The sequence below is a fragment of the Nyctereutes procyonoides genome, unplaced genomic scaffold (genome assembly GCF_905146905.1).
Source record: "Nyctereutes procyonoides isolate TBG_1078 unplaced genomic scaffold, NYPRO_anot_genome, whole genome shotgun sequence".
NCBI lineage: Eukaryota > Metazoa > Chordata > Mammalia > Carnivora > Canidae > Nyctereutes > Nyctereutes procyonoides.
The window spans coordinates 13,122,427-13,147,555 of record NW_026575122.1 but is presented as its reverse complement, the minus strand read 5'-3'; the positions used below and the strand labels follow the sequence as shown (position 1 = coordinate 13,147,555).

At 45.9% G+C, this 25,129-nt stretch overlaps 1 protein-coding gene across 11 annotated transcripts in view; it reads left to right on the top strand.

The window, feature by feature from the left end:
• TRIM2 (tripartite motif containing 2) overlaps positions 1-25,129 on the top strand; it is a 169,104-nt gene that overhangs the window by 79,081 nt on the left and 64,894 nt on the right. For 2 of the 11 annotated variants that reach the window (XM_055336302.1, XM_055336301.1), the window contains exon 1: positions 24,312-24,554. The exons of the other annotated variants lie outside the window; for them this stretch is intronic. In XM_055336302.1, the coding sequence (XP_055192277.1) occupies positions 24,552-24,554 (3 nt within the window). In that variant the 5' untranslated portion in view covers positions 24,312-24,551. Of the gene's footprint in view, positions 1-24,311; positions 24,555-25,129 lie in introns of those variants that run through there. 11 annotated transcript variants of the gene reach the window in all.

The following is a 25,129-nucleotide window of genomic DNA, read 5'->3' as shown; positions in this document are numbered from 1 at the left end:
TAGGAAGGTGTTCGGAAAAGTGGTTTCCAATAGAGAATAGTCACCAAACATTTAACTGTAAACCTGAGAATACCACACAAAAAACCATCAGGGAGCTACGTAAACAAGACATAATCAAGTGTGTGTCAGTTTATATGATATAGACGAGAAGTACAATGACGATTCAGAGAAAAAAGAGAGAAAAACATAAGCCAAGAAAGCAGGGACAGTAAACTGAGGAAGAGGGATGAAAGTTAGAGCTTAAAGACTGTCAAGATTTAGATGGAAGAGATGTGGGTGGGGCGTGGTAGGCTGGGAACACCCCAAGCAAGGGTACAGAGCCACTGTCCAGGTGGGGGTTGGCAGGGAGACACATCTGATTGCAGGAGGGACTGACCAGAGGGTCTGGGTAGGACCGTGTTGGAAAATAACGATGGGGCCACACCAAAGAGGATCTTTAGTGCCAGACAGAGAAGTGTGAACGGATATTTGGGTGCTGCAGTGTGTGAGCAGGGTCGGTTCCTTCTGAGGGCTGTGAGGGAGAGAGAATCTGTTACAGCTTTCTCCCAACTTCTGGTGGCCTCAGGCATGCCTTGGCCGGTAGGTGGTGTTCTCCTTGTGTCTTCACATCATCTTCCTTGTATGCATGTCTCGGTGTCCAGTCCCCCCTTTTTATAAGGACACCAGTCATACTGTATTAGGACCCACTCTAATGACCTCATTTTAAACATTTTTAAAATTTATTTGAGAGAGAAAGGGAGAGCACTGAAGGAGAGGGAGAAGGAGAAGCAGACTCCCCACTGAGCAGGGAGCCCAATGCAGGGCTTGACCTCATGACGCTGAGATCATAACCTGAGCTGAAGGCAGACGCTTACCCAACTGAACCACCCAGGCACCCCTAATGACCTCATTTTAATTGATTACCTCTATGAAGATCTATTTCCAAATAAGGGCACATTCTCAGATACTGGGATCTTCAGCATATCTTTTTCGGGGAGATAGATTCAGCCCACAACAGGAGCCTTTAAAGAGTATTGAGCTGCAGGGTAAGAGGGAGAAAGGTTGTTTCAGTAAAGATGCACTGACCACAGAATGCAAAACACACCGCAGGGAAGGGAGGGAGCCGTGGGCTGGGAGCAGAGGATGGGAAAGAAATTAGGTAACATCTGCAGACATTTTAGAGGAAGAGCTGAGGGACACCTGGGTGGCTCAGTGGTTGAGCATCTGCCTTTGGCTCAGGGCATGATCCCAGGGTCCTGGGATCTAGTCCCACACCAGGCTCCCCACAGGGAGCCTGCTTCTCCCTCAGCCTGTGTCTCTTTCTGCCTCTGTCTTTCTCTCGTGAATAAATAAAATCTTTTAAAAAACTTTAAAAAATAAGGGAAGAGTTGAAAAGATTGAAATAGTCCCAGTGCTAATACATTATTAAGTCTAGAACGTGATGGTTCACAGAGCACTCTGTCCCCTTTGGTCTTGATGACACAGAAGGCTGGGTGGTGTCTCCAGGGCTTCTGGCCTGGGAGAAGGACCAGTGATGAGATCGTCTGCACCAGTGAGGGCAGCTGGCAAAGGTAGCACGTGAGGGGGGACAGAGCCCAGTGGAGACGTCCTCGGGGGTCACTGGCCCATCCGAACCATGTGTCCTCATCTCTCTAGACATGGACTTGGGGAGTCAGGTGCGTTCAAGCAGTCCTTTGGACCTTGGGAGTGGGGAGATCTCTGAGGGAGAGGATTTAGAGAAAGGGCTTGGTATCTTGGCAGATTCCCAGATTTAGAGGATTACTGGTGAGTCAAAGCAGCATTTAAGGAGGCAGAGGAGAAACCGTCAAGCTCTCTGCCTCCAAAGCTGAAGAGAAAGAGAGTTCTGTGTGGAAGTGTCAGTGCCGGGAGCCCCAGGAAGGTGGGAGGAGAACACCAAGGAACTGGCTCAGGACCCACCCGGGGAAGACTTTGGGTTTAGCTCATAGGAGCCGTGGAAGGAGTGTCAGGGAGAGGAAGGGAGGGAGAGGATGGCCTTCATGGGGTGGCAGGATCAAGGAAAGGGTCGGGGGCTTTGATTTTGCAGTCGTGTTTTTGAGATATGGTTTATGTATGGTGGCATCACCCCGTCTGGTGTTCAATTCTGGGAGCTTCGATAATCCCCAGGCCGTGTAACCAGCACCACCACCAAGACAGAGAACAGTTATGTCACCCTCATTATTCCTTCGTGTTGGGGGCCTTATCAGAGGAAACGCATGTGTGTTTGGAGCCAGAGGGGAGGGGAGCTGTGCTCAAGGAGAAAGTGATGGTGCTCAAGAGGAAAGGAAGGGTTCACCGAGGGAGTGAGGCCCTGGAGGTGGTGAGGAGGCGGATGGGCCCCAAAAGGGGTTAATTCCAGTGAGAAGGAATATTTCCCCTCTTCCTCTGAAGTGGAAGGAAGGAGGAATGTGTGCCTTCAAAGTCTATGATACATTGGGGGGCAAATTCCTTGAGTCCTGCCAACAAAACCATTTCCTGCTGAGCAAGATGGTAAATGTCATATTCCATAACTTCCGCCTTGGCGGTATTATTTCCTATTGCAATTACTGTCTGCAGGAATTACATCAAAGTGGAGGGCAGACGCATGGCTGCTTTTCTTTGGGCTGAGTGCCCAAATCCTGCTAATACTGTAGCAATTTTAGAACCGATACTTCCAGATTCTCCAAAGTTAAGGGCATCTGCATCCTTTCCTATTCCATACAGTGGAAAAACTTGGCAGCAGAAATGGCTTTGGTCCCTGTAAGTGCCCCACTGCTGAAGAGCCAGCTTCCACAGACGTGTCCTCCAGGCATGATTTGGTGGGAGGGATTCGCTTCTCATCTTGTTGTGCTTTTAACTTAAAATCGCCCTGAAGTAAATTTCCCTCCTAGCATCTGTGATGTCACTTCCATCACCTCATGTTGGGTGTCCCACTGCCATCACCCGAGCGAGGGTGGGAGTCAGGAGAGTGTTGCACAGCAGTCCTCAAAGCGTGGGTTTGAAGAGTGCATTGGGAATCAAACTGTGGGCTACAACCAGCCTACTTAAAAAGTGAAATAGAGTAAGACACAGCAGAGGGCTAAGTGTGACCTCACGCAACTTATGTTTCAGTGAAGTGTATGTCTCTGTACTGAACTGCAACATAAAGTAGGTCTCTACTGTGGATCACAGGCACAAACATTTGAGAAATTCAGGTGTGGAAGTGTATGGGTCCTCTACCAATAGTGTGGCCTTAGGCAGGATCCTGAGTGTCCTGGTGGCTTAGTTAGATACATAGTCTGTAAAATGGGGGTAATAACAGTATCATTTCATATGGTTGTTGAAAGAGTAAGAGAAAATGCAAAAAGTGTTACGGACTGCCCCTGGTTAGTGGTCTCTTTTCTTATGTTATGTTATGTTATGTTATGTTATGTTATGTTATGTTATGTTAGTGTTATGATCTCTTTTCCTGCCTGAATCTCCAGCCCAAATATTTGTTTCCTACCTAGACCTTTCTTGTGAGCCTGGAACTGTGAACCTAGCAGCCCGTTTGACATCTCCACGTGGTGGTCCCCCAGTCCTTTCCAACTCAACATATCCAAACTTGAACTCAGCTCCTCCCCACCTTCTTTCTCCAGTCCTCACCATCCCCCTCTCCGCCCTGCCTCCAAGCATGCAGATCCCCCAGCTGCTCCTCCTGAATTCACGTGTCTCTGGAGGGTGTTGCCATTCACCCACCACTTAGGTTGTCTGAGCATCATCTTACTAATGCTTCTAGTAAAAGAATTCTAAGCCTGGGTCATCATCCTTGAACACTCGATTTAGTGAAATTCTGCTCCCAGTCTTGCCCTGTTCATCACACCTCAGCTGGAGTGTGTCCTTCCTTTCCAGTCTTTCATGTTTCTAAGTCTTCAGTGGCTCTCATAGCTTTCAGGTTAAAGTTCATACTTTCAGTTTACAAAGCAAGGCCCACCATGGCCTGGCCTCTGCCTGCCTCTCCTCTTGCCCCCAGCCTAGTACTGCACACTCTCCTCTTGGTCTTCCCCTGCTGATACATACACCTGCAACGCTTGCTCCACCTTTCATTGCGTGACTAACTCTTACTTGGGCTTCTTAGCTCAAGATTGATGTTCAGGTCAGAGAAACTTAAGTTTGAATCCCCTAATCAATAGTTAATAGCCATGTGATTCCAAGAAGTGACTTTCTGAAGCAGTTGAAAGATCTGTAAAATGGGAATAACAATGCCTTTTAAATGAATGACCATGTGTAAAGAACAGTGTCTGGCACATAATAAATAAATGGTTGTGACTGTTGTTTTATTAATAATACTTATCTTTAATTTTAATAAAGGCTCAGCTTACTTCCTCTGGGCCTGAATGTGTCAGGTTGTCAAAGAGCTGAGTTGTTTCTCCTGACTATTCTTCCCTCTCTTCTTCCCTTGACCAACCTCTACCTGTCGCTTAAGGTTCAATCCAAGGGTCACCTCCTTGGGGACTCTTCACAACCCCCTGGGCTCCCAGGGTAGTCTTAACCTCTGTCAGAGTACCTGGCTGCCTGAACAGTGATGTGTTCTTTCCCCCTGGATTCTAAGTCTCCTGAGGGGACTCCTGAGTCTCCCTGGTATGCCTTGTTCATACCAAGCTCCCTCTGTGCATGCAGGTGCCTGACATACAGTACATGATGAATAATAATTGTCTTATTAATGAATGGATGGATGAGCAAACTCTTGTAATTACTTTCTTACTGGTTTCCCTGTTTTCTCTCTTTCAAGAAACTCATCCTGTTAATTGCAACCAAATTAGTTCTCTTAAAGTAGAGTTGTGTCACTCATGTGTGCTTCTCAAATTTTGCTGTCAGTGCACTCTACTAACACTGGCAGTTAGGCCCATTTACAAGATGGCTTCTTTTTTTTTTTTTAAAGATTGATTGATTGATTGATTGATTTATGATAGACACAGCAGAGAGAGAGAGAGGGAGAGGCAGAGACACAGGCAGAGGGAGAAGCAGGCTCCATGCCGGGAGCCCGATGCGGGACTTGATCCCAGGACTCCAGAATCGTGCCCTGGGCCAAAAGGCAGGCACCAAACCGCTGAGCCACCCAGGGATCCTACAAGATGGCTTCTATGTAGTGTTCTAGTCATTCCTTCTATTTTCCCCATATCTTGTATCTTATGCAAAACTAGGCTGTTTTCACTCCTTTGTACCTACCCATGCTGGCTCTTTCTGCTTGGAAACACCTAACATCTTAACTGCCTACTGTTCCCCCTTTCATCTTCACCTGTCACAGTCTCACGACCTTGGAAACCCTCTCAAATGCTACCACACAACAATTCCAGAACCCTTGTTGATCCATGTTTTCTTTCTCTTTTTTAAAAAAAAAATTTTTTTAATTTTTAAGAGAGAGGCAGAGACTTAGGCAGAAGGGGAGAAGCAGGCTCCCTATGGGGACCCTGATGTGGGACTTGATCCCAGGACCTCAGGATTACGACCTGAGCCAAAGGCAGACGTTCAACCAATGAGCCACCCAGGTGCCCCTATTTTCTCTTTTTTTAAGAAAGATTTTATTTCTAAGTAATCTCTACACCCAACATGACTCAAACTAACAACTCAGATCAAGAGTTGCATGCTCTACTGACTGAGCTAGCCTGCCCTTGATCCATTTCCTAAACAAAAGTAGGTTTCCACGATCCTCCTTTGTACCCTATACACCTGCCGTGGACTTTTCTCCTGGAGAAAGACCGCTCTTTATCTACCAAGTTATTTACATACTTCTTACTGATGGCAAGTTGTTTGACTCTGAGGATTGTGTCTTAAATGCCTTTGTAAACCTAACGGCATCTAGAATATTATGTTGCTTATTGCTTCTCATAAGTGTTTAAGGAAAGGAGCAGAACTGAAAATCAATTAAATCTAGTTCTCCTTTCTGCTTGCCGATTTAACTTTTAGGGGCTGAGGTAGGAGGAATTAGGATTTAACTCTTGCTTTTTGACTCTTAAATATATCATTAACTTTACGTTGGTGTCATGTTACAACTGCATTGTACTAAGTATTCAATAAGCATGTTTAACAAATTGAAGATTAATTAGTAGGTTTTTTTTTTTAAGGTTTTATCTATTTGAGAGAGAGTATGAGAGAGAACATGAGGGGAGTGGGGAGCAGCAGAGGCAGAGGAAGAAGCAGCCTTCCTGCTGAGAAGGAGCCTGGCTCAGGGCTCCATCCCAGGACCCTGAGATCAGTGACCTGAGCCTAAGATAGATCTCAACCAACTGAGCCACCCAGACGCCCCAGTAGAGTTTGTTTCCTTTTAGAACTAATATGCCTTCAAGTCTGATGTTGATGATTCCTACTTAGTGTGCTGTGCATACTACTAAAACAAAATGAATTAAGAGTCAAAGTATAGGAAACATGAAGATGTAAATATACAGGCACATCACTGGTTGGAAATTTTATGTGTATACACACACACACACACACACACACTCACACACACACACTTTCTTCATTATCAAGTAAAAAGCCTGGAGGATGAGGACAGTCTATGTTTGGTCTCACAAACATTGAAACCTGATTTTATCTCTTATTCAAAGGATAGAAGATCCATTGGTAGTTGGCTCTTCAACTCTGTCTTCTTGTGACCTATGAGCTCCCCAGCTTGTGGTGCATGCCACAGTGGCAAATGGCAATGGAGCTGGTCCTGTCTCCAGGTGGACCAAAGCTCAGTTTCTCTCATCCACTTGAAGTTGATCCTCCTTCCTGCAAGCCTAAGGGCAGGAGTCCTTCTCATTTGTTTGTCCTTCCACCCTTCTCCCCATGTAACCCTGAGTAACAGTGAGCCTTTTGGTGGTGGCGGTCATAGCTTTTATGTATCTGAGTCCACTCTCCAAGCAGGTCTTGGAAGCAAGTCAACAAACCAAATTAATACAACTTTTTAAGGAAAGTTTGCCAATTTTCAGTTGTTTACAAGTCTTGATGGGGACTAACTTCCAAAATTAATAAGGCATGACACATGGCATGACACATTTCACAATTTGTACCCAAACAGATTTCATGGAGGTAAAGGTAATGAATTGACTGTGGTGAAATATCACATCTACCCTTACTGGAGCCAGGAATTATATGTGGAGTATGTTGATAACCAAAAATTAATTTCCATGTCTTTTTGATGTCGATCCTGAAAGACCACAAAGTCAGAATAATAAAAGACCATTTATCTGGGCATTTAAACACCAGAAACATCCAGGGGTGCCTGGGTGGCTCAGTCAGTTAAGCATCCAACTCAATTTCAGCTCAGGTCATGATTTCAGCATCATGGGATAGAGCCCTGCATAGGGCTCCCCACTCAGCAGGGAGTCTCCTTGTCTTCCTCTCTCTCTGGCCCCCCCCAAAATAAATAAATAAATCTTTAAAATAAAAACCTTTAGAAGCATCCAATGAAATTGTTTTTAAAGGATTTTTTCACCTAGTTTTTAAAAATCATGCCAGTGTAATAATTGAAGAACATTTACTCCAAGGAGCAGTAGTAAGTGGTAATGCTGTGATCTGCCAGCTGCAAGTGACTGGTTGCAACAGCACAATCCACTGAATACAGGGTAAACTGGATCTCAGTGGACTGTGCCACTAATATCATGGCAGTCTTACTGTTCATGCCAAGTTGGGTTGTTCTTGGTTGTTCACGTGTTTTGGTAGGTACAAGCTATACTAAGACATTGAGTTTCAATTATACTTATAACACATTACTTGCTAAAACACCATTTTCAATCACTGTGTTGTTTTAGAGTTAGATAACTAAGTTCCAGAAACGTTTTTGTTTTTTTAAAAGATTTTATTTATTCATTCATGAGAGACACAGAGAGACAGAGGCAGAGACACAGGCAGAGAGAGAAGCAGACTCCATGCAGGGAGCCTGACGTGGGACTTGATCCCAGGACTCCGGGACCACGCCCTGAGCCGAAGGCAGATGCTCAACCACTGAGCCACCCAGGTGTCCCATGTTCCAGAAATGTTATTGATCCAAAATAGATTTTGGATAAATTCTCTTCTCTTATTGCTATAAGGTTGTTCTTCAGTCTCTGTTTTATTCAAACCAGTAACTCCCATGTTGCAAAATTGTCTTGAGAACAAACTGGGGTATTTAACACAGACCTGGTATACAATAGGTACTAAGTAAATGTGAGTTCCTTTCCTCTTCATATGCCTTGAACCAAAATGCATATAGGGGAAAAGTAATATTCATAGAATAAATAGCTGATACTTACTGAGCACCAACTTATATGTAGACTCTGCTATATCCAGAGATTAGAAGATAGGTAAGGTGTAGTTCCAGAGCTCACTCTCATAGGAGAAGTGGATGTTCAAACCAGTAATTACTGCAGGGAGTGATAAGTACAACAGAAGTATATATAAACATTGATGGTAACTCAAAGGAGGGATGAATACCTTGCCTGAGTAAAAGAACTATCAGGAGAATTTTCAAAATAGAGGTGATGCATCAATTGAATCTCTAGCAAGAGAGAATAGGATCGGATTCCAGGCAGAGGGAGGGCATGTATAAAGGCACAAAAGTTTAAGTTTAAACAGAGGAAGGAGAATAACTTAGACTCTTCAGAGGCCTAGAATGAGTGCATTTTAAATTCTTTAAGGAAGACTTGCTGAAAGAAAAGCCTGGAGCCAACAATGGTAGGAATTCCAGCTCCAATTGTATGTGTTGGAGTTGCTGGGCTTAAGTATGCCACAGTTGGTCATGGAGTCTCAGTGTATCCAGGGATCTAAGTTGGTTTGGATGCTCTAGTCACGGCATGGAGGTCCCAAAGATGGACCCACAGAGGCAGATGAGGGCCAGATCCGCTTGTACAAAACCCAGAAGGCTCCTTGTAATGGACTGAATGTTCGATTTCCTTCCCAAATTCATATGTTGAAACTCTGCACTTAATGTGGTGGTATTTGGAGATGAGGCTTTGGGGAGATAATTAGGGTTTGATGAAGTCATGAAGGATGGGGCCCTCGTGATGGGATTCGTGCTCAGTCTAACTTGTTAGAAAGTAACTTTGGCTTTGATAGAATTCTGTTGGAGATTCTCTTGTAAAGATAGCTCTCTTTTTCTTTTTGCCTTTCTGTTTTTCTCTTCCTGTTCCTTTCTGATCAAGAGAAAAAGTTATCCCCTTATTTGTAGTTATCAGAGAATGCAATCACCACACCTGCTTCGAGTTCCCTTGAGTGCAAAACCACTGTGGGTGAAGTTAGCATTCACATTATTGTTGCATGTAAGTGGAAGGAACGACTGTCATAAAGAAGTGGCCTGCACCTCATCTTTTCTCTTGTTCTCTCTTTACCTTTTCTCTTCAAAAAACATGACTTTTATCAGGGAATATCTTCTGTGTTCATCTTGGGCTTAATTAAGCAAAATTTTAGAGCAGCATAAAATGTCTATGCATATAAGAATTTTCCTTTAATAATATTGCAAATACTTTAGGCCAAACAATAAAAATAACAAGACACACCATCTTATTTCATAGTGGTTTTTTTTCCAGTATGTTTTTAGACTCCCCATTTGAAGGAAGAGGTTTTACATTATAGTTTGAACTACTCTTAAAACTACGCATTTAGGTAAGCAGTATTTTTCTCTTACTTGAAGAAAAAAAATCAAATAACTTTTAATAATTAGATTACCTTTACCCACTGTGAAAGGACTTAGTTAAGGAGTAAGTAGTGTCCTTTCTTGTGTGGCTTCTATCATCAGTGGGAGACTCTCACCCATGCCTCTAGGACTCTACATATTGTTAAGAGCTTACTGATTCAGAAATCATGAAAAAACAAGAGTGAAATATATCTAAACAGCTATTTATTTTTCTCACTCCCAGTGTTTGTGCCAACCCAATAACCATGTGAACATGTTATAAAGCACCTTAATGACTGGATTAAAACATGGTCAGTAAGTAGTGTTGAAAATCTTTTCCTGTAGAGTACATCTAACTCCAGGCTGTTGAGGGTCTGGGGCAGGTTGGATTTCTGGGCCAGGAGTGCAAAGATGAGGAAGTCCAGCCAGCGTCCATGCAGTAAATTCACTTGGCGGATGTTCATTGGTTGGGAGATAGGACTTGGTCTTCTATAATACAGGCATTAATAGGAAATCCATCACTTGGTTCTTAAATTCTGTTCTTCTGGGATCCCTGGGTGGCGCAGTGGTTTGGCGCCTGCCTTTGGCCCAGGGCGCGATCCTGGAGACCCGGGATCGAATCCCACGTCGGGCTCCCGGTGCATGGAGCCTGCTTCTCCCTCTGCCTGTGTCTCTGCCTCTCTCTCTCTCTCTCTCACTGTGTGCCTATCATAAATAAAAAAAAAAAAAAAATTCTGTTCTTCTGAGGGTGTGTGAGATTCTCTATCTCATATCCTCCAGTTCCATTTTATTTTATTTTATTGTTTTATTTTATTTTTAAAGATTTTATTTATTTATTCAAGAGAGACAGGCAGAGACATAGGCAGAGGGAGAAACAGGCCCCCTTGGGGAGCCTGATGCGGACCTCGATCCTAGGACCCTGGGATCACACCCTGAGCTGAAGGCAGACGCTCAACCACTGAGCCACCCAGGCGTCCCACTCCAGTTCCATTTTAGCTTGAAATCCTTTCACACGCCATTTTCCTAGATTTGTTTTACAAATATAGCTCATAGGTATCTTTAGCTGAGGCTCAGTCATAACAAGCAGTATGGAAGTGTGTCACATGAGGACCTGGCCAGCAAGACTGTGTCCTCCAGTGCAGTGTTGGTCACATGGCCAGGGGTGATGTCCTGGCAGGCTTGACACCCAGTCGTTCTCCAGCACACACTATTGGAAGCCGTGTGCCAGGGCGGTCTATGTACTGCGTTGCGTCATCACTGGGGTGTGACCCTGCCCCTGTGGGGTTTACAGGTTGGTGGGGAAGCAGCTCTAACCAAGCAAGCAAACAGATATGTATGTCATTACAAACGGTGACAGTTGTCATGAAGGATTCAACTACAGTGGAGTGCTAGGTAACAAAGGGGGGGCACCCACTTAGGATCGGAGGGACAAGGAAGGCCTCAGAGAGGAGGCAGCATTTGGGCAAGAGCTAAGGAAACAGGGGCAGCCTTGTGGTAGGAGGTCGGGGGTGGGGGAGCAGGCCAAGTACCCAGAAAGCTGGCGCCTTTCTCATGAAGACTCAGTGATGCTGCCATTTACTAACGAGAGGCCGCCTCTATCAGGATGTAAGATCTCAGAATTTGCACTTACTGGGCCAGCTGAGACTTGAAAGGCCAGGAACAGTGGAGAGAGAATGATGGAGGGAAGAGCAGGATCCAGAGGCCACAGGAAGGCTGGATAAAGGTCCCTGAATGCTGCTAGGAAAGCCCTGACTATTTGATCAAATAGAAAAACAGAAATAAAACCTGGTTTTATAATAAATAAGCTTTGTGGGCAAGTCTAAATTAAGGCCGGATTCTTTCACTTCCATTTCTGGGGACAAACAAACATGTGTTAATAGCTTTTTAAAAATAGAATGGAAATTCTCCTGAGGCCCCTCAGGGAACAGGAAGGAGAAGGGCCTGAAGGCGCTGGCCATCCGATGCCAACAACATCAACGCAGGTCTTTTCAGTAACTCCTTGTACTTCTCTCACTCTACCCTCCTCTCAGATTTGACCAGGGTGAAAGGCTTCGTAGGCAATCTGTACAACTGCTTAATGACCTCCAGTCTTCTGTGTTTATTTTGGTGTCGGATTTTTATTGTCAAGGTCATTCTAAAGATCTGCAGCTTTCAAACTAGGCAAAGTTGGTCATTAATGTCCTGTATCTTTTTTTTTTTTCCTCTCTATTCCCTGGAGTCCGCCTTCTCTGTGAATCCCCCTCTAACAGGATGTCGTGGTTTATTTTTTCCCTGCCCTTTGCCATGTGGATGGCCAGAGTCTTAACCTTTTAGTCCTCTCATGCTTTGTGAGGACTCCTGGATTGGATTCCTGTTTCTCTGCTATCTTGGGAACTCCTGCCATTGGATGTGGTATTTTCGTATCCATACGCTCTAAACCATTAGCTCTTCAGGCAGACCAGCTGTGGTACGAGGGCCCTTTGTTATTCCTCAGTATGGTTTTCTTTTCTCATCTTAGCAAGACCTGTGCTTGTATTTCCAGTCATTTCTTTTGAACCGTCCTACAGAACTAATGCAGTCATAATGAACTCCACACAGCCAGCAAAGACCACCAGCTCCCCAGGCCCACCTGGGAAGGAGGGCAATGGGGCAGATGGAGAGAGGTATACAGTCAGGCCTGAGACTGTGTCAGTCTTTGCTACCTGCTAGTTATATGACACTGGGGGGTCTTGTCACCTCCCCAGACTTGTTTGTCTGTAAGATGGTGGTCAGACGGGATATGGCCACAGAGGTCCAGGTGTTCTGAAGAGATCCATGAGGGGTGGGTGGAGGTGGGGAAGACAGCAAAATGAGAGGTGAGCATGTTGGCAGGGCCCCCAGGACCAAGGCCAGTGTTTTGGAGAATGTATCTTGTGGCTTTCAAACGAGGAGACTGTATCATCTCTATGGTTCTTTGGAACTTTAAATACCTCAGGCGGTATGAAGGGATGGTCATCTTGTGCCTTCCTGCTTCCAGTCACTGCTTCCCTGTCAGGGCAAGAAGGGAAGGGGTTAGGAGCCAGCCTGGGAGCTGGGGTTGTGAACTGAGCCTCATGGGATTAAAAAGTGATGGAGCTTATGCTCTTGATTCCGGTTGTTGGTCTGGGACTGAAGATCCATATGACAGTGGGGTGGCTCATATCCCTTTAGAGAGTACCAGCGCCTTTGAACTTAGGCTTGTGGTCTTTCTTGATGGGGTGGGAAGGAACATTGGGTTCCTTCCCGTTGGGTATATACTGGCCAAGGTCCCTTGCCAGATCCCAGCTTCTCACTTTCTCCTTTCTCAAAAAGTCCTGCCTTCTTTCTACATCAGAGAGTAGTTAAAACAAAGAGGCAGTTCTGTAGGGAGCCAGCGGATTATCTATGACTCACACTATATTATTCATCTGTGCCTGGGCTATGTTCTTTCCAGAGGAGAATCCCCACTGAGTTAGAGGACGTGATTAGGACATCTGACCTTGTGGACTGCTCAACACTTCAGACAGGTTGGGTTAGCAGACTCGTTATCTGGTAGTGAGATCAAGACGCGGATAACACATAGTTTTTTTAAAGATGTACAAGAGGAGATTTGATTCTTGGAATAGCTTTATAAGAAAGCCTTTACATCTCCTTTGAGTCAAGGGAAAGAAGTTTAATTATTAATTGCAATGTGTCAGGAATATGGCCTTTTTATGGCATTAGAGAAAGAATTACTGACCTGTGAGGAATTTGATATGAATTAGAGAGTAAAAATTTTCCTGACCTGTAGTGGGGAGTAAAGCAAAATGTCCTATTTGCATTCACAGATAGCTAGAAGGTAGGAGAGGAGACAAGGAAAGAAGGAATTAGGAATTACATCGCATTATCTGCCATGTATTTGACTATCTTACAGCTCAATTTTTTGCAATCTGATTTCCACAGTGGTGGAACTTGTCTTGTTTTCTGGCAGTTTCCTCCTACCCTCCTAAAATTTCCCCTATCCTTCACTCACGGTATATTGTGTCTTCTTTCATCCTCTGTGTGTAAAACTTAGGGATGTTGTGACCTTCCATGATGTTTCTTACGCCTGGATTTCTCTGTGAATAGCACTGAGAAGTGAGGTACAGTTTTTCCACCTGCGGGGATCAGCTTGCCTCTGTCTACAGAACACAGGGTGATCCTGCATCTAAGAAAATGATTGTTTTTTCCATTTCTTGTGTACAAATAAATTGTACATATTGTAGGTATTGGTTACTTAATTATTTTTGTGCACAAATTATAGTTACTGTTTTCCTTTTATGAAATTTTTTTGGTTGTTGTCCTTGGATTAGTTTATAAACTTGTTAAAGTTCATCTGGCTGTGTCATAATATTCAGACTCTGAATTAGGGTATAGTGGACCCATTCCTCTTAAAGCAAAATCCATAAAAGCAAGTGCAGCCACCTCATTAGGTTTGATTAGGGTGGGCAGACCATGGCCTGAGTCTCAAATCTGCCCCACTGCCTGTTTTTTTTACAGCCTGTTAGTTAAGAACAGTTTCTACATTTTAAAAAATATTTATGTATGTATGTATGTATTTATTTATAAGTAACAGGGCTTGAACTCATGACTCTGAGATCAAGACCTGAGCTTAGATCAACAGACACTTGACTGTCTGAGTCACCCAGGTATCCCAGTTTCTACATTTTTAAATGCTGGTGGTGGGGGTGGGGGGGGATTAAAAGAAAAATAATATTCTGTGACGTGAAATTTCTATAAAATTTATGTTTTTATACATTTTTATTGGAACACAGCAACATTCCTTTGTATGTTGTCTATGACTGCCTTCACACAACAATATTGTTGAGCAGTTGCGACATGCTGTATGGCTTGCAGAATCTAAAATGTTCAGCAATGGGCCATTTGGAGCTAAAGCTTGCCAACCACTAGGCTTGCTAATTAGAACATTAGTTGACTCTTCTGAGCTAGGCACTGCGCTAAACCACTTCCAGGCATTGTCTTATTTAATCCTCATGACAACCCTACAAATATCACCCACCATAGAACACCTTCCCAGTTGGAAGCAACACCTATGAGCATCTTTGGCAGGCCTCAGGTAGAGGCCACAGATAAAAATTGCTTACTTCAGATCAAATCTATTTTTAATCTAATTTATTATTTGAGATTTATGTCTATGTCTCTCTCATGAGTATGCATAAGTTCCTTAAAGATGGTGACCTAATGCCAGTGCAGTACCCAGCTCATAGTAGAAGCTAAATTAAAAGCTTGCTGAACAAAGTAAGTGGGTAGGGAGTAGAGAGAGAACAGGAGAAATGGGGAAGAAGAGAGATGGGAAGAGGAAAAACATTATTAAGGAAGAATTGAGGTGCACTCATCATTGGCCCCCTGGCCATGGATGGTACACTTGGCACCAAGGTGGCTTACTGCATGCCAGGGCTTACAGGTGTCAGTAGGACACCCTGAGCCCAAAAGGCCCAAGCAGACCCATGTACATACCCCCTCCTATAATTTTAGCTCCTATAATTTTGCCCCTGCTCCCCTTGCCTCTGGTCTTCCTGTGACATCCTGGTATCCAGCCCAGACACACTGCCAACCCTTGAGGTAGAGAGCTAGGCAAGGCAGTATTTGCATTAACACATGTCCATTCAGAGGAGGACATGAGAGCAAGGCCTCCCATTCTTGTGTCCAGAGATGATGACTGTCCTCATAGGATAAAATTTTGACTCTGGAAAGGTACCACAATGAACCATTTTTTGTCTTATCTTTCCAAGAAGGCTGCTGACTCTCAAGGCAAGAAGCTGGCCAGTGAGGACTCACTTCCACTGGCAGATGAACAGCACAAAGTAGCAGACCTTGTTTCTCATAAGAACAAGGGGCCGGCCCGTCCCTGGGCTGGTTTGGGATTAGGAATTAGTGTGAAGACTCACCAGGAGCAACAAAGTAGCGCTCCAGCCTCTTACTCAACTGTGTCAACACAGCTAAGTGGGTGAGAAGGCCAGGGGAGGCTGTGTCCAGCTGAGGGTGATAACAGTGTATAGATTTATCTTTTCTGATTTTGCAGGACTCGGCCCACTCTCATTTATTGACTTACTTCACTTGGCAGAAGAAAATAACTAAAGGGGAATAGCATATCATCTAGTCTATTTGTTCATCCTCCAAAATAAATGCTTATTGAGTCCCTATGTGAGCCAGGTTCTAGGAATACAAAAGTAAATCATTAGTCATTCCTAAAAGAACTCAGAAACCTAGTAGTGCCAATACTACTAGTGCTAGTACTGTAGTAATACAGGTATTGACTGCCTACTATATCTCTTCATAGGCGGAACCATTTAATTATCACAATTATGCTGTGAAGTAGGTTATTGTCCCCCTTACATGGATGTGGAAATTGAGGCACAGAGAGGTTAAGTTACTCAAAAGTCCTAAGTGGCAGAGCCAGGATTCAAATCCACCCTGACGCTCGGGCCCAAACTCTACCCTGCACCACACAGCTTCAGATTATAGTACTGAGACAGTGTTAAGCACCGTGCTAAGACACGTGGATACTATACCATTTAACCATCAGGACAGCCTTACAATATTTTACAAATGAGCTTACAGGGGCAACGAGCAACCTGAATATAGAGCAAATACAGACGTGTCTCCAGAGCCTCTGCCTTAGTTATCGCATCATGGTGGTTAGATTCTAATACTGGGAGGTGTGCCAGGGTGGGACCGTGCCACATATCCTGCTTAGGAGAATACTTCCAGGGACGCCTGGGTGGCTCCCGGTTGAGCGAGCGCCTGCCTTCGGCCCAGGGGGTGATCCTGGGGCCCCGGGATCGAGTCCCATCCACATCGGGCACCCCGCAGGGGGCCTGCTTCTCCCTCTGCCTGTGTCTCTGCCTCTCTCTGTGTGTCTCTCATGAATAAATAAATAAAATCTTAAAAAAAAAAAAAAAGGAAAATACTCTCGCCGGATTACATGTATGGGGGAGGCCGCGGCGGGTCTTCTGCGGGGGCGGGGCTCGGCGCCCCGGGGGCGGGCTCGGCGCCTCGGGGCGGGGCTCAGCGCCCCGGGGGCGGGGCCTGTTGCCGTAGAAACCGCCGGGGCGGCGACCCGCCCGGGTGAAGGCTCTCCGCGCACCGTGGGGCCTGGGAAGCCCGGGCAGCCTCACCTTGGACTAGTCCTAGCCGCGGCGTCATCTGGTCGGCAGAGAGGAACATTTCTCGGGTTCCCGTGCACTACCTGCTGGTCTGCACACAACCCCTGTACGGGGTAGAGAGGAGGCAATGGGGCAGAGGGGAGGCGGCGCCCAGCAAGGCGTGAGTCGCTGTGCACCCGCGTCGGCCTCAGCGGGCTCCCCGGCGCCCCTCGGGGCCCTGCCCCCCAGGCTCTGGTCCGAGCCCGGCCTCAGCCCGCCCAGCACCGACTCCAACTCCATCCCAGCCTGCTAGTGCCGGCCCCCCGCCCCCCCCCCACGCACTGATTAATTAAACTTGGTAAGCCACGAAGCACGCAGGACCTTGGCACCGCCTATCATTCAGTTGTCAGGATGAAAAGTGCGATCGTGAAGCTCCGCAGAAGGGAAGAACATCCGTGTGGACATTAATGTAATTAGGAACCCAGGGAAGTCGGGGAGGTTCTCTTCCTGGCAAACTCAGGACAGAGTCAGCTCTGAATTATCCAGGCCAGACGATGGCACAACAAGAGTGGTTTTTGTTTCGGGGCTTTTGCTTTTTATGTTTGCTATTGTCAGAGCAAGACAAAGAATAAGAAGGGGTAGGGGTGGCGCCGGGAAGTTTGATAGTTCGATGGATGGCAGACCCTTGTGATTTGCTTCACGCTTCTCTGTAAAGGACATGTTCAGGCTGAGAAGGGGCTTGGGAAGATCACTGGGAAGGAGCTCAGACTGGGGAGACCAGCAGCACAGCTGTGGATGTGGGTTCCAGCTGCAGGTGTGGGTTCCAGCTGCCAATCAGATGCAAAGGGCACAGTTTTATTTTATTTTTATTTATTTTTTAAAAAATTATTTATTTATTTATTAGAGAGAGAGAGAGAGAGAGAGAGTGTCAGGCAGAGGGAGAAGCAGGCTCCATGCAGGGAGCCAGACGTGGGACTTGATCCAGGGTCTCCAGGATCACACCCTGGGCTGAAGGTGGCGCTAAACCACTAAGCCACCAGGACTGCCCAAAAGACACAGTTTTAATCTAATTTTGTGGTTAGGAAGCATTGGCATAGAATACAGGCCAAGAGATATGGCATCTTTATGCCATTGGAGACCTAGAAACTTCATTTTCCCCATTACCAACTTACGGTATGTACCCGGGATGAGAGCCAAGGTGTGTGCGGGTCATAACCCTTTCCCCCTCCAATCTTTCATGTGATCCTGCTTATGTAGCCACCTCACAGTCTAACTGGTGCACACCACAAATGAAGCACACATCACATTCCCCGTTTATCTTAACCCTACTGTCTTCAAGGGAACACTATTGTGGGCAAACCAGGTCATTCTCAGGCAGGTCTGCATCAGCCCAGGCCTCAGGTTAACCTTTTACCCATGGTAGGTGTTGGGGGTTGAATGATGTACCTCAGAAAGAGAGGCTGAAGTCCCAAACACTGTACCTGTGAATGTGCCCTTACTTGGAAATAGGGTCTTTGCAGATGTAATCAAGTTATGATGAGGTCATACTTCATGTGAGAGGGCCCTAATCTGATAAGACAGGGATCCTTTAAGAGGAAAAAGGAAGACAGGGAGGGAAGTGCCATGTGAAGACACAGAGACAAACATGGAGAAGACAAACCTGTAAGAATGGTTAGAGACTGGAGTGATGCGCCTACAAGCCGAGGTAGCCTGAGACTACTGGAAACTGGAAGAGACAAGGATCTTCTGCTAGAGTCTTTGGAGGGAGCTTGACCCTAGGAGCTCCAGTTCACCTTTACTACACAATTGCCACTCTACTGGCCACATAACCTTTCTTTCTTTTCTTTTCCTTTCCTTTTCCTTCTTTTTCTTCCTTCCTTCCTTTCTTTCTTTCTTTCTTTCTTCTTTCTTTCTTTCTTTCTTTCTTTCTTTCTTTCTTTCTCTTTCTTTCTTTTCTTTTCTCTTTCTTCTTCTTTCTTTCTTTCTTTCTTCTTTCTTTCTTTCTTTCCTTTTTCTGAGAGAGGAAGGGAGAGAGTGCTGTGTGTGGGGTGGGAGGGGCAGAGGGAGAGAATCTTCAGCAGGCTCCACACCCAGCACAGAGCCCCATCTCATGACCCTAAAATCATGACCCGAGCCAAATCAGGAGTGGCTCACTTAACCAACTAAGCCACCAGGTGCCCCATGTATCCTTTCTGAATCTCAGTTTCCACTATGATAATAATAATGCCTCCTCTGTTTCCAGATCAGCATTGCAGATCAAACAGAAAATGTATTATAAAGGTGTTTTCTAAATTATAAACCACCAATCAGGGTGCCTGGTGGCTCAGTCAGTTGAGCACCTGACTCTTGATTTCAACTCAAATCATGGTCTCAGGGTCCTGGGATCAGGCCCCACGTCAGGCTCCACTACACCTACTGGGGAGTCTGCTTGGGAATTCTTTCTTCCTCTCCCTCTACCTCTGCCCTTCCCCTGCTCACGCTGTCTCTCTCTAAAATAAATAATTTTTTAAAAATTTATTGAAAACACCAATCAGATATGAAGAATTCCCTCTCCCTAATGCTCCAACTATTTTCCAGTTCTGAGGTGAACATTTACCTTTATATCATGTTATGTCACCCATTCACTTCTAGAAGGACTTTTGTCATACTGTATCTACTTATTGGGCACCTACTATGTGATGGGCACTACACTAGGAGCTGGGGAGTTAGAGGCAAAAATTTGGAGCCATTAATAATTTTCAGCAAAGAATGCTGTGGAGCACATAGGACTGACACTCAATCTAGACTGGGGATGGGGGGGGTTGGGATTGAAGAAAGAGTCAGAATTTTTTTTTAACCTTTTTTTTTTTTTAAGATTTATTTATTCATTCAGAGAGAGAGAGAGAGGCAGAGACACAGGCAGGAAGGCAGGGCTCCATGCAGGAAGCCGGACGCGGGACTGGATCCGGGGTCTCCAGGATCATGCCCTGGGCTGCAGGCGTTGCTAAACCGCTGTGCCACCGGGGCTGCCCCGAGAATTTTTTTTTTTTTTAAGTGAATGGTGTCTTTGCTGAGTTCTGAAGAATTCAATGAAATTAAACAGGGGAAGGAGTCAGGAAAGGATAAGAGCATTCCTGGGAGAACAAGTGGAATGTGAGCTTAGAGATTCCTGTTTCTTAAAGGGAGTGCTATTAGTAATTTGAGGGGACAAATGTACTCATATGAGACTCTCCCATGTATTGGAAGGTGTTTGGCATCCCTGTCCCCAAATGTCGGTAGTACCTGCCCGCTCCCCCAGCACAATCAACATAACAGCCAAAAATGCCCCTTCAATTTCCAAATGCGTACCCCACCACTTCATGGAGAGGTTGGGGAAGGTATCATTTCCTGGTTGACAGCCACTGCTAAAAAATGCATGGTGGCATGTCTTGGAACTAGAATATGACTGGGGAAGACAGAGGTGGAGAAAAATGAGGAAGGCAGAGGCCAGATCATAAATGACCTTGTATGTCATCCTAAGGAGTTTACTTTCTAGAAAAAAATTTCCTTGATCAGGGATAGGTAGGCTTTGGATTGAGCCTGGCACATAATACATGGTCAGTACATTTTGGATCTCTGTCTCGGAGGATTGTATCAAATCCAAGTAAGTCAGCACATGTTCTGTTCGTTTCATATTCACTATCTGTATACTTCCTGAGTACATCACGGTCGAAGTGACTGATGACAGGGAACTCGCTAATGTATGTTCAACTGGAGGGAAATGGTGGGGAGGGGCAAGACAGCTCCAGGAAGTCAGTGACAGCAGCCTCTTTCCTGTGCAGCAGACTCCATCCCAAGGGTGCTTGGGGTGCTTCTCTGCTCTCACAGCGTTACAATCTGACTGTGTGAGGCCTCAGTACAAGCAAACTCCAACTTGGAAGGAACCTGTGCCATGGTATACCAACAGCCACTACCACCACCATCCACCTGTAGCCAGGGAGTGCCAAGGAGAAGATGCTGTGGCCTCCTAACACATCCCATGGCAACCCAAGGCCCAGCTTATAAATAGTTGTATTTATTTGCCAACACATGCACTAAAAATGAGGCTGTATTTTCCTATAATAAACAATGTTATGTTTGTTAGACTGCAGACTGAGCGCTCCAAACCCATTTACCCATACAGTATCTAAGCCATAGTGATGAAGGTGTTTGGAACCCAACTGTCCTATGTAACGCTGTTTCCAAGAAAGAGATATTCCCAATTCTGGGTGAAAGATCAGAAATACATATGACCCCCATTTATTCTATCCTATGACCCCCATTTATTCTGTCTTCACCCAAGGCTCTAGCCACACTGAACTATGCTCTCAATTCCTGTGAGCCATCTCTTGCCTCCAAGCCTATGCATGTGCTGTGCTCTATTCCTGTAATGTACCCCACGCTTCCCTGCCCCACTATGTCCTTCCTGTGAGCTCCCAGAGACTCCACTTCTTCTTCCTGTCAAAGTACTTACCACTCAGTGTAGCAAACTGTCTCATCTTAACCTTCCTGAGGGCTGAGATCCTCAATGCCTACTCAGTGCCTGACCCACTGCACATGCAATAAATATTCATTGGAATGAATGATTGAATAAGCGAACCTTCTGTGAGTACAAGCCCAGCAATAAGATCAGGGATCTCCTTCTTTTCTACCATCTTCTGAGAACACAGGCTTGCTCCAGTTGTATGCCCCAGTTTGGGTTGAGTGGAGGAAGAGAAGGAGAGAGGCCAGGAGATGTGCTGGGGGAGAGGTCAGCATTCAGTGAATTTGGCCTCCGAAAGGGCCAGCAACAGCATGAGTGAGAAGAGGGATTCCCACCATACATACAGGTCAGGCTCCTTTGTGATGGACTCTTGGGAAAAGGACATGGTAAAATGGAGTGAGGGTAGCCTGCTTGTCGTTTAGGAGTCAGTTCTAATTAAATTGTTAACTTTTTTTTTAAGATTTTATTTATTTATTAGACACAGACAGAGAGAGAGAGAGGCAGAGACACAGGCAGAGGGAGAAGCAGGCTTCATGCAGGGAGCCTGACATGGGACTCGATCCTGGAGCCCCAGGATCACGCCCTGGGCTGAAGGCGGCGCTAAACCCCTGAGCCACCTGGGCTGTCCCTAAATTGTAAACTTTTAAAACAGAACATATGTCCACCCAACACCTGTACAGAGATGTTTTTAGCAGCATTATCCGTAATAGCCAAAAAGTGGAAACAATCCAAGTGACAATCAGCTGGTAGGTGGATAATCAAAATGCACTATCTCCATACAATCTACCATAAAAAGGTTGAAAAAGGAACAGAATACTGATACATGCTACCATATGGATGAACATTGAAAACATGCTAGGTGAAAAAAGCCAGATACCTAAGACCACATATTATATGAGACTATTCATGTCTGGGATCTATAGAGGGAGCCATAGAAACAGAGGGTAGATTAGTGGTTGCTTAATACTCTGGGCAGTGGGTCAGGAATCCCTGGGTGGCTCAGCCGTTTAGCACCTGCCTTCTGCCGAGGGCATGATCCTGGGGTCCTGGGATCGAGTCCCACATCGCACTCCCTGCATGGAGCCTGTTTCTCCCTCAGTCTCTCTCCCTCTCTGTGTCTCTTATGAATAAATAAATAAAATCTTAAAAAAAAAAAAAGACTGTGGGCAGTGGGAAGGTAGGGGTGATAGCTAAGGCACAAGAGTTCCTTTCTGAGATGGTGAAAATGTTCTAAAATTGGCTGTGATGATGTTTGCCCGCATCCGTGAATATACTAAACGCCATTGACTTACACAGTTTAAATGAGTGAATTGTATGTTATGTGAATTATATCTAAGTAAAGTTGTTTAAAAAAAAACAAAACTTTTTTTAAGATTTATTTATTAATTTTAAAGAGAGAGAGAGGGAGTACATGAGCAAAGGAGGGGCAGAGGGACAGGATCTCAAGCAGACTCACCGCTGAGCAGGGAGCAGCAACGTGGGGCCCCATCCCACTACCCTGAGATCATGACCTGAGCTGAAATCAGGAGTCAGACTCAAAACTGAATGAGCCACCCAGGCAGCCCACAAAACAAAACTTCTAAAAGCAGGGTCTTAACCTGGGCTTTTGAGAACTGGGTACCACCTAAAATAACATGGCAACATTGGCGTGTCCTGCCTCTGTCAGTTTCACTGGGCGCTCTATGCCTCACTCCCCCAAAGGTAATCCTAACTGGTCTGTAGAGCGGAGTGCCCTGTTACAGGGCTCAATGCAGTGCCTGACTGCATGCAAAGAATGTGATGAATATTAATGTAATCAATATGAGAATTAACAATTTTCTTACTAAATAAAATGTTTAGTGTCCACTTTAAAACTAATAACTAACCAAAATATAGAATGCAGTATGGAGGGACTCCTGGGTGGCGTAGCGGTTGAGTGTCTGCTGTAGGTTCAGGACCTGATCCTGGAGACTCGGGATCGAGTCCCACGTTGGGCTCCCTGCATGGAGCCTGCTTCTCCCTCTGCCTGTGCTCTGCCTCTCTCTCTCTCTGTCTCTCTCTCATAAATAAAATCTTAGGCAGCCATGGTGGCTTAGAGGTTTAGCGCTGCCTTTGGCCCAGGGTGGGATCCTGGAGACCCAGGCCCAGGTGCCATGTCAGGCTCCCTGCATGGAGCCTGCTTCTCCCTCTGCCTGTGTCTCTGTGCCCACCCTCCCCCGTGTCTCTCATGAATAAATAAATAAAATCTATAAATAAATTAATTAAATAAAATCTTTTAAAAAATGCAGTATGGTTCTCTGCCCCTAGTGCTGTAGAAAAGGGAAAGATTGTAAATTCCATTCCCATATCTAAGTTTTTTTAATTCTTTTTTTTTTTAAGATTTTATCTATTTATTCATGAGAGACACATGGCAGAGGGAGAAGCAGGCTCCATGCAGGGAGCCCGATGTGGGACTTGATCCCAGGACCCCAGGATCATGCCCTGGGCGGCTGAAGGCAGGAGCTTAACCACTAAGCCACCCAGGGATCGCCCTAAGTTTCTTAAATTCTAAGGTATTATTTGTAAGATGAGGATCTGATTGTTTTTATATGGCTATTTGGTCATTTTTATGTTATTAAAGCCTTTTAAAAATAAGTTGAGTCACCTAATAGGGAATGGAGCTACGTATGTATGTAAGGTGTGTCAAGTCCCTCAGCAGTCCCCTTACCTGCGCAAGTTCCCAACGTCAGAAAGACAACAGGTTCTGTTCACCCCCTGAAGCAAATAAATGTACCATAGGATTCTTGTCCGAGTGATCAGAACCACAAAAAGCAGAGGAATGTCGCTTGCATTAGGGAAACAGGTGCTAGGGCTTCCCTAACTTAGGGAAGTCGGCGTGCCTCGCACACGCACTCTGGACACACCTGCGACTTTGAGCTGGGGTTTCGGGTGCCTCGGTTGGTTCCCTTCCGGGATCCGTGCCCCGCGCGGGCCCCCGGGCTGCCAGCACACCCTCTCGGACTTGCGGGCGGGCGCGGCCGGCCGGCGCCCCCCCCCCCCCGCGACCGCCCCCGCCCCCCCAGGCCGCCGGGCCGGGCCCAGGTGCGCGCCGCCCGCAGCTGTCTGCTGACTCAGAGCGCGAGGGCCGCCCGCGAATCTCCTTGCAGCTCGCTGCTGCATCCCCATCCCACAATCCCTTGCTAGGTTTGCTGCAGTCTTTTCAACAGACGCTGAGTGCGAAAAAGATGTCCTGTAAGATAAAGATTGATTGGTCTGGATGCCGAAAGGGGTCTCCCACTCGTTAATGACCCAGAAACATTCCTGCCGACTTTGCGGGGCCTCCTCTCTTTTCTTCCGTTTGTCTGCTCCGCGGCCCTGTTCCTGAGCTGGCGCATCACCACTCGGAGCTGAAGATATGCTGCGCTTCTGATGATGGCTGCACTGCATGGTAGGGGCTTTTGACCAGTCTCTTTGCATGGTGGTGCTTCCAAACTTGGGAGGTGGGCGGAATGTGCATTGTTCTTTTGGATTGCGGCGGAGCTGCAGCGACAGGCTTGGGAGGATTTAAGTCTTTGCCTCGTTGACTAGTCTGTCTGCAGAAATGGGTAGGTCCGAAAGGTTCCGAATTGCCCAGCGTTACGCCAGGTGGATGACTGATTTCTCCTGCTCTCTCTTATTCTGGCCTTTTCTCTCTCTTTTTTTTCCACCCTCCTCTCTTGGTGATGCTGCATGCATGCTCTGTTAACTAGCAGAGGGAGACCCACTCTTTGCTCAAACAAAGGCACCAAATTCAGAATAGGGAGAAAGTCATGCAAGATCTTCTTCTCAAGTTCCTCATGTGATCTGACTAGATTTTTGTTTTTACCAGTCTTCCATTTTAATGTGTATCCGGCTTATTTTAAATAGAAGATTCCCTCCCCCCCGGCCCCCCACTCCAACCCACCCACCCAGCATTTCTCCGGTGGGTGCGAGGAAGGGGATGAAATATTTGAGTCGCCCGATTCCTTCCTCCATCCCCCAGGG